The sequence below is a fragment of the Mus caroli genome, unplaced genomic scaffold (genome assembly GCF_978045245.1).
Source record: "Mus caroli unplaced genomic scaffold, Mus_caroli_1 scaffold_4, whole genome shotgun sequence".
Lineage (NCBI taxonomy): Eukaryota > Metazoa > Chordata > Mammalia > Rodentia > Muridae > Mus > Mus caroli.
The window spans coordinates 48802724-48818594 of record NW_028227259.1 but is presented as its reverse complement, the minus strand read 5'-3'; the positions used below and the strand labels follow the sequence as shown (position 1 = coordinate 48818594).

Below are 15871 nucleotides of genomic sequence, written 5' to 3'. Positions count from 1 at the left end.
AACGGGGTCTGTCCCAGAAGCTGTGTTGCTTCTGCAATCTGCTCAATTACCCTCTGCTGTGTGTGAGCTGACCTGAGCAGACTGGTCTCCAAGGGACCCGGGGCACAAGATGGCTCCCTCACCTCTCACGGAAGATTCTTATCAATGTTGGCCATCATAAGCATATATTTAAGACATTTAGTCATCAGGACATAGGAAGATCCATTAGACTTCCTTAAGAAGATTCATAATTCTTGGCAGGTTCTCTTACATCGACTGCCTAAGAGTCGCGCTGTAAGAAGCAACACCTCCTCCTCGCCTCCACCATCCACCCGGCAGCTGCGAAGCAGCAACCATGCGTGAGTGCATCTCCATCCACGTTGGCCAGGCTGGTGTCCAGATCAGCAATGCCTGCTGGGAGCTCTACTGCCTGGAACATGGCATCCAGCCTGATGGCCAGATGCCAAGTGACAAGACCATTGGGGGAGGAGATGACTCCTTCAACACCTTCTTCAGTGAGATAGGAGCTGGCAAGCATGTGCCCCGGGCAGTGTTTGTAGACCTGGAACCCACAGTCATCGATGAGGTTCGCACTGGCACCTACCACCAGCTCTTCCACCCTGAGCAGCTCATCACAGGCAAGGAGGATGCTGCCAATAACTATGCCCGTGGCCACTACACTATTGGCAAGGAAATCATTGACCTTGTCCTGGACAGGATTCGCAAGCTGGCTGACCAGTGCACGGGTCTCCAGGGCTTCTTAGTTTTCCACAGCTTTGGCCGGGGAACTGGCTCTGGCTTCACCTCCCTGCTGATGGAGCAGCTCTCTGTGGATTACGGAAAGAAGTCCAAGCTGGAGTTCTCCATTTACCCAGCCCCCCAGGTTTCTACTGCTGTGGTTGAGCCCTACAATTCCATCCTCACCACCCACACCACCCTGGAGCACTCTGATTGTGCCTTCATGGTAGACAATGAGGCCATCTATGACATCTGTCGTAGAAACCTTGACATTGAGCGCCCCACCTACACTAACCTAAACAGGTTGATAGGTCAAATTGTGTCTTCCATCACTGCTTCCCTCAGATTTGATGGGGCCCTGAATGTTGATCTGACAGAATTCCAGACCAACCTGGTACCCTACCCTCGCATCCACTTCCCTCTGGCCACTTATGCCCCTGTCATCTCTGCTGAGAAAGCCTACCATGAGCAGCTTTCTGTAGCAGAGATCACCAATGCCTGCTTTGAGCCAGCCAACCAGATGGTGAAATGTGACCCTCGCCATGGTAAATACATGGCTTGCTGCCTGCTGTACCGTGGTGATGTGGTTCCCAAAGATGTCAATGCTGCCATTGCCACCATCAAGACCAAGCGTACCATCCAGTTTGTGGACTGGTGCCCCACTGGCTTCAAGGTTGGCATTAACTACCAGCCTCCCACTGTGGTACCCGGTGGTGACCTGGCCAAGGTGCAGAGAGCTGTGTGCATGCTGAGCAACACCACAGCCATTGCTGAGGCCTGGGCTCGCCTAGATCACAAGTTTGATCTGATGTATGCCAAGCGTGCCTTTGTGCACTGGTATGTGGGTGAGGGCATGGAGGAGGGTGAGTTCTCTGAGGACCGTGAGGACATGGCTGCCCTAGAGAAGGATTATGAGGAGGTTGGTGTGGATTCTGTGGAAGGTGAGGGGGAGGAAGAAGGAGAGGAATACTAAATTAAATATCACAAGGTGCTGCTTCCACAGGGATGTTTATTCTGTTCCAACATAGAAAGTTGTGGTCTGATCAGTTAATTTGTATGTGGCAATATGTGCTTTCATACGGTTACTGACTTATGATTGATTTGTCGGAGACCCAAGCTGCCCACTTCACTTATGGGTTTTAAATAAAATACTCCCTGTCTTAAAAAAAAAAAGAAGATTCATAATTCTTTTTTTTTAATTTTTAATATTTTTATTACATATTTTCCTCAATTACATTTCCAATGCTATCCCAAAAGTCCCCCATAGCGCCCCCCACTTCCCTACCCACCCATTCCCATTCTTTTGGCCCTGGCATTCCCCTATATTGGGGCATATAAAGTTTGCAAGTCCAATGGGCCTCTCTTTCCATTGATGGCTGACTAGGCCATCTTTCCATACATATGCAACTAGAGACAAGAGCTCCGGGGTTCTGGTTAGTACATCATGTTGTTCCAACAATAGGGTTGCAGATCCCTTTAGCTCCTTGGGTACTTTCTCTAGCTTCTCCATTGGGAGCCCTGTGATACATCCAATAGCTGACTGTGAACATCCACTCCTGTGTTTGCTAGGCCCCGGCATCGTCTCACAAGAGACAGCTATATTTGGGTCCTTTCAGCAAAATCTTGCTAGTGTATGCAATGGTGTCAGCGTTTAGAAGCTGATCATGGGATGGATCCCTGGATACGGCAGTCTCTAAATGGTCCATCCTTTCATCACAGCTACGAACTTTGTCTCTGTAACTCCTTCCCTGGGTGTTTTGTTCCCAATTCTAAGAAGGTGCACAGTGTCCACACTTTGGTCTTCATTCTTCTTGAGTTTCATGCGTTTAGCAAATTGTATCTTATATCTTGGGTATCCTAAGTTTTGGGCTAATATCCACTTATCAGTGAATACATATTGTGTGAGTTCTTTTGTGATTGTGTTACTTCACTCAAGATGATGCCCTCCAGGTCCATCCATTTGGCTAGGAATTTCATAAATTCATTCTTTTTAATAGCTGAGTAGTACTCCATTGTGTAAATGTACCGTAATTTCTGTATCCATTCCTCTGTTGAGGGACATCTGGGTTCTTTCCAGCTTCTGGCTATTATAAATAGGGCTGCTATGAACATAGTGGAGCATGTGTCCTTTTTACCGGTTGGGACATCTTCTGGATATATGCCCAGATTCATAATTCTTAATAGAACTTAAAATATACATTAGCCCTTAGGTTAACAGTAAGTCCTATACTATCATTTGCTTACCTTGAACAGAGAGGCTTCTCAATTCTCTCATACTTAAAAGAAGAACATGTAAGTTGGTCCTTAGAATCAGAATAATTTTTAGGTTGAATGACTCACATGATTGGACTTAGTAAGTAGGAGATCTGCAGACCAACCACTCTTGTATGAAACAATAAATGTATTATTCATGGCTACCTTGCCTTCAGTACTAGCTGTCTGTTGCTTTAATATGCCCATACTCTTAATTTGGGAAGTCCTATTCCACAATTCTGTCTTATCATCATAGCTCTCTAGAAAATGCTGTCCTGCCTTTGTATGTGTAGAAAATACATACGTAATATCCATTTCTATTCAGAGGACCCTGAGTCCTGAATATCAATGTAGTTATGAAGTGAACATGCAACCTAAGACATTTTGAATAGCAAAGAATATACCAATGATGAATCAAAGCCATTTTATAATGCATATTTTATTCTCATTGTTCCAAAATATATTACTTCAAAATATATCAGTTTAAAATACATACCTTGTAGATTCTATATTTCAGAGATTTGGGCATGGGTTAAATAAATCATCCAACTTACAGTCTCTCAAAGGGCTGAAGGTCATTGTCCTCACTGCCTACATATGAGCTGAACAAGAGCAATAACAGTAGATACACTAAACTGGATGGAGGAAAGACCAGGAGGCCTCATCCCTACAAAGAACTATGCAGCAAGTTTTATTGAGACTATTTTCACATTGGGTACTTTTGGGTAGATAGATAGCAGTAGTCATGAAACTGAGTAAAACTAATAGTGTCAAGATATGAGTTGACCTTTTAGTTGTAAACTATATGAAAGAGGCCTGCAGAGACTCAAATGGAATTAAATGTTACTTTTCTTTATTCCAAAACACCTTATTGCCATCACCCTCGATACTCAAAACTCCTAAAGTAAAGCTAACTCCTAACTAGGTTCCGACCAAGAACCATCAACTATGCTATGCAGTTGTCCCCCGTCCTTCATAAGAAAATTAGGTAAACTAATAAAGTACCCTATGAAGTAGCTGATGTTTGGGATGCTTAAAAGTTTGGCTCCACTTTAGGATGTTCATAGGGAAAAGAGACTAAACAACAGTCATGGTCCTTTGTTGCCTTGAATGGGGAGTAACTTCTGTTCATAGCCCAGTATCCCTGATAATAGACATGAACCAAACTCTAAAAAGGCTGGAAGTGTGGTTTCCTATATGCCTAAAGAACAGCATGAACTCTTATAGTATTTAATACCACATCCATAATCCTTCTCTATAAGAGCTTCTGCTAGGTTTCAGAGAATGTAGCAAAGTTTTCCAAGGGGATTAGGCCAGAGGCTGAATTAGACACCCACTAAGTCTAACTTCAAAATGCATGTTGTTTTATTATCTATCACAAAAGCCTTATACTTAGTGGAATTATTGCTTAGGGAATTGCTTCTTAGAGTATTCACTTTAAAATGGCAGGCATTTAAAACCATTTGTAATGTCTCACCTTAATCCAGTCTTAAAGAAAATGTCTTTCTGAAATCTGAAGAAGTCTCATTTAGAATTTGATCCTCATGTCATTTGTATTCTTTCCACTGACAGACCGTCTGAAAAGCCTAGGTATAGCTCTAAAACTTTATTCACAAAGACCTGTGGCATGAGAGAGCCACCCTCTAATCATTCTTAGCCTTTGCCTATCTAGTGTTGTTAGAGTCAACAAAAGTTACCTTGCTGTGTTTCCTGTTCTTCCCACCTCTCTCCACCAGATGCTTCTAAGTGGGTTTGGTAAAACAGAGCACAACTTGAGAAGAAAGAAATGTGGTTCATGTGTCTTTGCCTTCCCTGCGTCTGTAAACTCCCACAATTCATCTATCTGGCTGCAGGTACATGTGTCTCTTTCCTTAACAAACTATGTTTACACTTAAAACACACAAACACACTAATACGAAATATGCAAATATTATTTAGCATTAACTAAAAGCTGAGATGTTAGAATACAAGCTTGCTTATTTGCTAGGCAAGTCATAAAAATTTTTATAAGTAGTATTGATCAAATTAAATCTCCACTCTCCTAAAAGAGATAAGCTATATGAATCATAGAAAAGTCAAGAAAAACACTATATAATAAGAGAGTTTAGGCAAGCAGAATCATTTGAATACCCTGATTTGAAAGACTGTGTTCTGCTGGAAGTAAGGCATCATACAGCAGAGAATATTTGATTAGAAAAGCACCAATAATCATAAAAATGGAAATATGACTTTATTAGCATCTGTTAATTGAATATTTAATTGTACCATGAAGTATCTTAAGCATTCTACACATATTTTTCAGTTAGTTTAACAAGGGGTTAAATGTATTCACCCCTCACAATACATTTATTAAGTCTCCACCCTGTGGTAGGCCAAGGTTCATGAATTGAACTTACGGAAGAAAGCCAATGGAAAATTCCATCCCTACTTTGAAAGTTACTGTTTTAATTAGGGTTTTATTGCTGTGAAGAGACACCATGACCACAGAAACTTTTTTTTTAATATTTAAAAGTTTCTTTAATTAATTTATTTTTTACACTCCATATTCCATTCCCTCCATCAACCCTCCAACTGCTCCACATCCCACACTTCTCCCCACCCATTCTGTTTCCACACGGATGCCCCCACCGCTCCTGACCTCTGAACTCTGATCAGTGAAATACAATTGAAGACCCAGAAATAAGACCACACACTTAAGGTCATTTGATCTTTGACAAAGATGCCAAAAATATACAATGGAAAAAAAGAAAGCATCTCAATAAATGGTGCTGGTCTAACTAGCTGTCTATACATAGAAGAATGAAAATAGAGCCATATTTGTCACCTTGTACAAAGCTCAAGTCCAAGTGCATCAAAGACTTTAACATAAAACTTGATACATTCAATCTAATAGAAGAGAAAGTGGGAAAAAGCATTGAACTCATTGGCACAGGGGAAATTTCCTAAACAGAACTCCAATGGCTCATGTTCTAAGATCAATAATGGGACCTCATGAAACTGGAAAGCTTCTGTAAGGCAAAGGATATAATAGATAAGACAAATCAACAACCTACAGATTGGGAAAAAATTCTTCATGAACCCCACATCTGATAGAGGGCTAATATCCAAAATATATAAAGAACTCAAGAAGTTAATCACCAAAAAACCAAACAACACAATCAAAAATGGGATAAAGAGCTAAACTGAGAATTCACAACTGAACAATCTCCATTGGCTGAGACGCACCTAAAGAAATGTTCAAAGTCCTTAGTGATCAGAGAAATGCAAATCAAAACAACCCTGAGATTCCACCTTACACCAATCAGAATAGCTAAGATCAAAACCTCAGATGACAACACATGTTGAAGAGGATGTGCAGAAAGAGGAACACTCCTCCAATGCTGGTGGGATTGCAAACTGGTGCAACCACTCTGGAAATCAATCAGGAGGTTCCTTAGAAGATTGGAAATAGCTCTACCTGAAGACCTGCTATACTACTCTTGGGAATATACCCAAAGATGCCCCACCATGCCACAGGGGCACATGTTCCACTATGTTCATAGCTACCTTATTTGAGATAGCCAGAAGCTGGAAACAACCTAAATGTTCCATGACAGAAGAATGGATTTGGAAAATGTGGTTCATTTACACAATGGAATACTACTCAGCTATTAAGAACAAGGACATCCTGAGTTTTGCAGGCAAATGGATGGAACTAAAAAAATATCATCCTGAGTGAGGTAACTCAGACCCAATAGAACATGCATGGTATGTACTCACTAATAAGTGGATAGCAAAAAAATAAAATAAAATAAAATACAGAATATCCAAGATACAGTCCACAGAACTCAAAAAGCTCAACAAGCTGAAGTACCCAAGTGAGGACACCTCAATCCCACTTGGGAGAGAGAAGAAAACAATCACAAGTGGGGAGGGAGGGAAGAACCTGGGAGGGAAAGTGGATGGGGTGAGGTAAATAAAGGGGGAAGAGGGGAATCTGATCTGGTATTGGGTGATGGCAAAGGACTGAAGCCCTGAGGGCCAGCAGAAAGAATGTAAACATGCAACCTCAGGAAATAGGAGGTTGGGAGGATCCCCCAGAATACACCAGAGACATGGGAGGTGAGAGACTCTCAGGACTCAAAGGAAGAGAGAGACCTTTTATGAAATGTCCAACAGTAGGGAGAGGGAACTTATAGAGCCCACTTCCAGCAGGAAGACAGGACATCAAATGTAGGATGGAGTTGCCATGCCACAGTCACAACTATGACCCATAACTATTCCTGTCTGAAAGAGTTACAGGGATGGAAATGGAGAGGAGCCTGATTAAAGAAGGTCCAGTGACAGGCCCAAAGTGGAATCCAGCTCAAGGGGAGGTCCCAAGGCCTGACACTAATATTGAGGCTATGGAGAGCTCACAAAAAGGACCGACCATGACCACTCTCCGAAAGACCCAACAAGCAGCCGAAAGAGTCAGATGAGATATTTGCACCCAACCAGTGAACAGAAGCATCTGTCCCCTGTTGTTTAATTAGGGAAGGCTGAAAGAAGTTGAGGAGAAGGGTGACCCTGTAGGAGGACCAGCAGTCTCAATTATTGTGGACCCCCATCTCAAACACTGGACCACCAAACAGACAGCACACACCAGCTGATATGAGGCCTTCAAAATACATACAGTAGAGGACTTCTGGGTCTGTGTTTATTCACACATGATGCAACTAACCTACAGCAATAAAGGAAAATATTTCATTGAGGCTGACTTACAGTTCTAAGGTTTAGTCCATTGTCATCATGGTGAGTAGCATAGCAGGATGCAGCAGGCATAGTGCAAGAGATGTAGCTTAGAGTTCTACATCTGAATCAGCAGATAACAGAAGGAAGTGAGACACTAGGCCTTGCTTGAACATCTGAGACCTCAAACCCAGTAACATACTTTCTCCAACAAAGCTGCCCCTACTCCAATAAGGCTACATCGCCTAATATTGTGTCACTTCCTGTGGACCTTTGGAGACCTTTTCATTTAAACCACCACAGTTCCTTCCTACTAAAGACATTATTTCCACTTTCTGTGAAGTTGAAATGTGGGGGAGTGAATTATACTCTTGAAAGTCACATTATTTTTAGTATTCAACCCAAAATATAGAAGAATCAGTAAATCATAGAGTATGCTAGCCACTATACTATTCTAGCATGAAGTGACAGTACTAATAAAACAAGAGCAAGGCATGTGACTTTTTAGGATCAAATAATAGAGGCTATGCGACACTGAGTAGGCTATTTCATTTATTCCTCAGAATCCTGTGAGTGCAACAAATAGACTAGGGTTGTAACTTGAAAACATTAAGCAAGCACCATCTTTAATCTTTGATTTGTCAGGTATTTGACTAGTTATGATGTCCTTTTTTCAATCCTTTAATCTGTTTTATATATATATATATATATCCATAGAAATAGAGATATATAAACATATTTTTATATAATTTATATAATGTATACTATATATTTCATATTTATGTATGTATATATATTATAGGTTATATGTAGTATATTATATAAATTTTAATATATTATACATAAACCATATATAAGATTATATGTAATATATAATCATATATGTATTATATATAATATTGTATATGTTTTGTGTATTATATATTGTTTATATTATTTATATATTTAGAGATATAGATATGTGTATATATGGTTATATATACTACATATAATTTTATAAATGGTTTTATGTATAATATATAATTACATTATATATATTTGTCTTAGTCAGGGTTTCTATTCCTGCACAGAACATCATGTCCAAAAAGCAAGTTGGGGCAAAAAGGGTTTATTCAGCTTGCACTTCCACATTGCTGCTCATCACCAAAGGAAGTCAGGACTGGAACTCAAGCAGGTCAGGAAGCAGAAACTGATGCAGAGGCCATGGAGGGATGTTACTGACTGGCTTGTTCAGTTTGCCTTTTTACAGAACCCAAGACTAGTTACTAGCCCAGGGATGGCACCACCCACAGTGGGTCCTCTCACCCTTGATCACTAATTGAGAAAATGCCTTACAGCTGGGTCTCATGGAGGCATTTCCTCAACTGAAGATCCTTTCTCTGTGATAACTCCAGCTTGTGTCAAGATGACACAAACCAGCCAGTACAATTGACCCCTTGTCAACTTGACACACAAACACATCATTATTAAGGTTCAACTTTTACTTTCTTAATCATCCCTAAAATTTAAATAACTTTAAAAGTCCCACAGTCTTTACAAATTCTTACATATTAAAATTTCAATCCCTTTAAAATATCCAATGCCTTTGAAATTCAAAGTCTTTTTACAATCCAAATTTTTTTAACTGTGGGTTCCACTAAAATACTTTATTCCTTCAAGAGGTAATAATAGCAGGGCACAGTCACAATCAAAACCAAAATCAAACTCTAACCATCCAATGTCTGGGATCTACTTATGCTCTTGATCTTCTGGGCTCTTCCAAGGTCTTGTGTCATTTCTCAAGCTCTGCTCATTGAAGTACACACCTTGTCTTCTAGGCTCCAACTGCCTGTACTCCACTGCTGTTGCTGTTCTTGGTGGTCATCTCATGGTACTGGCATCTCCAAAACACTGCTGTTTTCTGCTGCAACTAGGCTTCACGAGTAGCCTCTCATAGGCTCTCTTCATGGTGCCAAGCCTCAATTCCTTTGCTTGACCCCTTCAATCCTGGGCCACAAATTGCAACTGAGGCAGCACCTTCACCAATGGCCCTCCATGGTCTCACAGTGCTGAGCCTCAGCTGCTCTTCATGATCCCTTCATGCCTTCAAAACCAGTAAGACCTGGGTGACTCTTACACATTACTAAGTCCAAGCACAGCATGAGATACAACATTGGCTATCCCTACAACATAGCCTCTTTGTGCTCTCAAAAACACTTTCCAGAAGATTTCACCTCAATGATGCTGGTCTCTTCTTAATTACCGCTAATTTCTTATTTCCAGCTAACCAGCATCAATAGTCCCAGTAATGCAAAGGTTTCGCTTTAGTTGTTCTTGTATCTTGTTAATTACAGCTGATTCTTCAGCCCCAGCTAACCAAAATCACAGAATCTTTACAATCAAAACAGCAATAGGTTTAATAAGAGTCTTTAATCTTCCCTCTGAAATTTCACAAGCCAGGCCTCCATCTTGTACACTGTTCTCAATATTATCTTCTAAGCCTCTACAGAACATCCCACTGAGCTCTTAATACCCAATGATTCTTCTAGCCCAAAGTTCCAAATTCCTTCCACAAACCTCCCCAACACATGGTCAGGTTATCACAGGAATACCCTACTATGCTGGTACTAATTTGTCTTAGTCAGGGTTTCTGTTCCTGCACAGAACATCATGATCAAAAAGCAAATTGGGGAGAAAAGGGTTTATTCAGCTTATACTTCCACGTTGCTGCTCATCACCAAAGGAAGTTGGGACTGGAACTCAAGCAGATCAGGAAACAGGAGCTGATGCATAGGCCATGGAGGGATGTTATTTACTGGCTTGCTCAGCTTGCTTTCTTATAGAACCCAGGACTATCATCCCAGGGAAGGCACCACCCACAATGGGCCCTCCCACACTTGATCACTAATTGAGAAAGTTCTTTACAGCTGGATATCATGGAGGCATTTTCTTAAGGGAGGCTCCTTTCTCTGTGATAACTCCAGCTTGTGTCAAGTTGACACGTGTGTGTGTGTGTGTGTGTGTGTGTGTGTGTGTGCTAATTTTGGTTCCTAATTTGTTTTGAAGCAAACCTTCTAGTGTCTTTGTGAGGACATTTCCATACTGAATTAACTAAGATGCTAATATATACTCTGAGTATAGGTGGCAATATCCAGTGGGCTGAGATGCACCACATAATGAAAGTGAAACAGGAAAAATGGATAAATACCCAACATGGCATTCCCCTTTCTCTGGCTCCTCATCTACCCAGATATGAGCAAGTTCTTACAAACATAGTGATGGTCTGCTCCATGATCTGCTATAATAGTTTCCATAATATGATGGACTATACCTTTAAATCATGAATCAACATAGAACCATTCTTTCTTAAAATGTTTTTTGTCTGGTATGTTGTCACAGCAATGAGAAAATTAGCATGCTAATACAATCAGCCAGTCCCAATGAGAACTAAGGATGTTCTGAGTCTTTGCATGCCTCTGTCTCCTTTAAGTGTTTAGGACTACGGACATCTTCAACTGCCTGTTGTGTGCCTGGCACATTGGTACTGCACAGCAAATAACTGGTAAATAAGTACCAGATTGGTAGAATAGGAGGCCCTGAGATTGTGATCAAAGCATATACACACTTCAAGAATTTCACAGTATTTAAGTGACCACCACAAGTTGAAAGGATCGCTCTTGACTAATATGGAAAAAAATCACTATAAATCAAGGCAAGCATGTCTGCATGGAAGGATCCCTGCACCCAGGGAAGGTTGCTGAGTGTTGCAGCCAAAGACAGCAACTTTGCTGTTTCTCTATTGAACTTGATCTGTACCAGTTCAAAGAAATTAAGGCAGAAAGTATGCAAATTTTCAATCTAGAAAAATGTCTTTAACCCAAGTTAGCATATTCTGCAGGAGAAATGCAAGCAGACACCACATTTGGGCATGGTAATACAAACCATATCCTGTGTTCTAAACACATTATTTAATCTTCAGCAATTACTGGAATCTGCTGTTAAGAGTTTCAGTTAGGCCATTTTCAAAGTTGGCATGAAACAGAGAAACGATGAACTCAAGCTCCATCCATTTTCTTTTTCACTAATGAATACTTCTTTTGTTCCAAAGTCTCCCCAAGTGACTCTGCCTGACAACACAGGTAATTAATGGACCATTCTTACAGATTCAAATATTGCTGAAAATATGAAGGGACTTGATAATTGAATCTGCATTCAAACTTTCCCATTATCTAAATGACTAGTAAGTCTACATTAAATTAATAATACTTTCTAGAAACTTTTTTTCCCGAGCTTATTGATGATGCCTGTTTGAAAACAGAAAATGGTGATAGTGAAGCTTTGCCAAATCAGAGCAGAGCAGGAATTCTCCTTGATTATTTTTGAGATGATGTTTGCAGTTCAAATTCAGTAAAGTTTGAAAGGCTAGCAGTCCTTATTGAGGACCAGTGAAAGGGCAGAGTTAAGTACTTAAGTTATGATTTAATCAGGACTATTTTTTTAAATTTCGTGTAATGTGTGTATATGTATGCTCTATGTGTGTGTGTGACTGTGTATATGTGTGTGTGTGTGTTCATGTACATGTACATGTATATGGGTCAGACAACCTTCCATGGTTATTCTTGCTTTCCACCTGTTTAAGGCAGGGTCTTTTTCTGTTTGCCACTGTGTGGGCCTGATCAGTTACCAGTAAATTTCCAAGGATTCTCCTGTCTCTTCTTGCTGACTCGCCTTAGGAGCACTGAGATTGCAGACACACATGCATCTGAGCTCTGGCTTTATGTGGATTCTAGGAATTTGGCCCTTGCATCCTCATGCTTGCCCAAAAAGCAAGTAACCCATTGGACCATTTCCCCAGCCCTAAGAAGATTGGTTTTTCTCTTGCTCTGTTTTTAAATTTTAATGATGTGATATATAATTTATTTTAGATTTTGGAAAAAGGATGTAAAATAGGTAATTTCTAGAGTTCATGAGAAAAATAATATTTAATACTTCTTATTTAGTTTTGTTAAGTCATCATCGAATCCAATCATCTCTAGGACATCTTGAGGGTAGATGCCAAAGTCAACTTGGCTCTCATTGCTTGAGAAGGTTAAGAAAAAGGAGAGTCTAGAAGTCAAAACATACTACATATTGTCTTTATCTGCACTGGCCTTGAAAGATGTTAACTCATTTCCCTTTCACTGACACTACAGGGAATGGTAAGAGATAATGTATGAAACTTGAGATTCAAGAATTATGTAAATAAAGGTTTTTTATACTGAGGAATCTAATGGCATTTTCTTGTACTGAAAGTAATGAGTAATTTGAAAAGAAGAATAATAGATGTTACAATTGCTCTCTCTAAAAAACAAGTCCCAGATTGTATTATTTGAGAAAGCACATGATAAACAATAAGCAATTACTCATGAAGAAAAGATTGTTTGTTATTCATCATGAAACAGCTTCCTGGGCTGGAGAGATGGCTCAGCAGTTAGGAGCACTGACTGCTCTTCCAGAGGTCCTGAGTTCAATTCCCAGCAACCACATGGTGGCTCACAACCACCCATAGTGGAGATCTGACGCCCTCTTCTGGTGTGTCTGAAGACAGCTACAGTGTATTCACATACATAAAATAAATAAATAAATCTTTTAAAAAAAAAGAACAGCAACTGTTTAAAAAAAAAAAGAAACAGCTTCCTATGAGATTAAAACCTTTCATCTTGGAGGAAATCTCATTAAAACACAGGATATAAAAAGAAGGTGACTTGACAGCCAACCAGGAAATCTGCGTGGGCCTGACTCTAGGTCCTTCACACATATGTTACACTTCTATAGCTTGGTCTTCTTGTGGGATCCAAGCTGTGAGAGTAGGAGCTGTCTCTGACTCTGTTGCCTACCTTTGGGAATCTTTCCTCCTACTGAGCTGCCTTTTCTATCCTTAATAGAAAAGGAAGGGCCTAGTATTACTCCAACTTGATGTGCCATGTTTGGTTGATGTCCATGGGAAGTCTGCCCTTTTCTAAAGAGAAACATAGGAGGGGTGGATGGTGTTGGGATCACAGGGGAGGTGAGGTGCAGGAGAGGAAAGAGAAGAAACATCAGTCAGAATGTAAAACAAATACACGATAAATAAATTAATAAATAGATACTAGGATAAATAACTAGATGATAGAAGATAGATAGATAGATAGATAGATAGATATAGATAAACAGAGGAGAAATAGGATATGCTAAGGAGAAGTGAAACACTCCATCCTTAAGGCAGCTCCTTAAGCTCAGGAAGTAAACAACTCAAAGGCTTCAGGAAGTCCTTAGAACTGACTAGACATATTAGGTCCCTCACTACCCCAATGCTTCAAGATTGTGAAGACATTCTCAGACAACCTGAGTGTCGCCTCTGTTTCTGACCAGCAGAAAAGAGCGATGATGACACTACCTTCTTCTCAAAGCAGTTTATTCAGGAACCTTTTTTTTTTTTTTACATCATGCATTAATCTCTCTCTAGGAATAGTCTCTTATGTATCTATCTTGTGTGTGTGTGTGTGTATCTCCCTTGTGTGTATATATCCACCCCCAATCGCAATCCCTTATATAACCTCTCAACTGTGCCCCATCAGCCCAGTTCACGTAACAGCAGTCCATTGGCCAGAATCATCACTTGTCATATGGTCCGATCTTGCATCATGGTGCACCTGCACAGTTCACCCAGTGGACATGGCTTATTTTCAGGTGTATGAGGAAGTCAGGTGCAAGTCATAAGACTTGGCTGCAGTCCCGGGCACCATCTTGGGACTGCTGCCACACCCGCTCCCCACATCTCCCCCTTCTTTACTTATTGGCAGAGAGAATGTCTGTCTTAGATTGCCCCCTGCAGCAATGCCCCTTACCCGTCCTTGGGAGACAAACAGCATTGGTTTGATCCCTGTCTTAGGTTGGTGACACGACCAGGGAGTCTTACCTGTCATTGACTATTTCTCTAGCATGCCAGGCCACACTTGAGGAGATTGTCCTGTTCCCACTGCCCCAAAAGCCTGTACCATGAAGGCTTGGGATCTGCGCTGATGACTCTGCATGCGGCAGGTGCACCAGAAGGCCAAGATGCTGATTAGTATCAGACACAGGGCAAGTCCATCAATTTCGGCCCACTCTTTCAAGTGGGAGACAGCTGTCAGCAATCCAAAGCTTCTGAAACATCTGCGGATAAATTATTCACAGCCACGGCAGTTTGTAAACAAAGTAGCTTGAACAGGCAAAGGTACAAAGCAAGGCATCCTAGTCACAAGAGCCAAATGATATTCAGATGCATTCCAGCACATACTATAATAACAAATATCACTACTACAACTAACAACATTATTCTCATAAACAATAAACACAAAAGGATGCCACATACAAACAGGCATGGCCTGAAAAGAAACATTCCTTCCTCCAGCAAATTGAAATACAGGAGTTTCAAACATATCAGAACCATTCCAATAAAACTTTCATTGTCCCAGGCCCCTCCCGCCACCATGCTTAAGGGGGAAAGAACAGTGCAACTACCATTCACCCCACATAACAACCATACATTAAAAGGATTACTAGCTCCTACTTGAGCTGGATTTTGATATGTCCAATTATACCCTGAAAAGGAACTATTATGGACTGTACCTATATAAGGGGAAAAGGAAAAATAATTCTTCACTGCCCAAGCTACTTTTCTAGATTGACAGCCGGTCCAAGGTGGAAGGGAATCATGAACACCTCTACAAAAGGGGGCCCATCTAGCTTGGGAGGGTATAGTGCTATTGCCCTTGGATATACTGGCAGGCCACACCCCTTGAATCCAGGTAGCATTAGCTTTAGTAGATATAGCTGAACACAATCACTCATCTGTGAAATATTTTGAATCATCTGAAAACACAACAATCCCTTTAGCTGAAGCAGCATAGATTCCCGTACTGTAGCTATCTCTCCATCCCATGGTAAAAAAGGCAATTGTAGTGAAGCATTAAATGTAAAGAATCAAGGAAACACTTGCGCCAAATGCATCAACGGCATGGGTTTCAGGAACACAGACATTATTCCCCAACATAGCTCTTCAGTTCTCACTAGCAGGAGCATTCCTAGTCTCAGGAACATCCATGTCCTCATCATTCTGCTTGCCCTGAATTGCTCTGGTCAGCCGTTCTGGGACCCACAGTGGTTGTAGGTGATCATGGGGAAACACACAAACAGACCCTCTCTCTCAAAC

At 40.8% G+C, this 15871-nt stretch overlaps 1 protein-coding gene across 1 annotated transcript; it reads left to right on the top strand.

The window, feature by feature from the left end:
- Positions 1–241: 241 nt before the first annotated feature.
- On the top strand, positions 242–1810 carry LOC110295010 (tubulin alpha-1A chain-like). Its single transcript, XM_085836685.1, has one exon. It carries the CDS (start codon positions 335–337, stop codon positions 1688–1690), a length of 1356 nt encoding a protein of 451 aa, XP_085692811.1. The 5' UTR covers positions 242–334; the 3' UTR covers positions 1691–1810.
- Positions 1811–15871: the final 14061 nt, after the last annotated feature.

Excerpts from the sequence above, each read along its gene's own strand:
- LOC110295010 (XM_085836685.1), top strand. The coding sequence starts at position 335 with ATGCGTGAGTGCATCTCCATCCACGTTGGCCAGGCTGGTGTCCAGATC.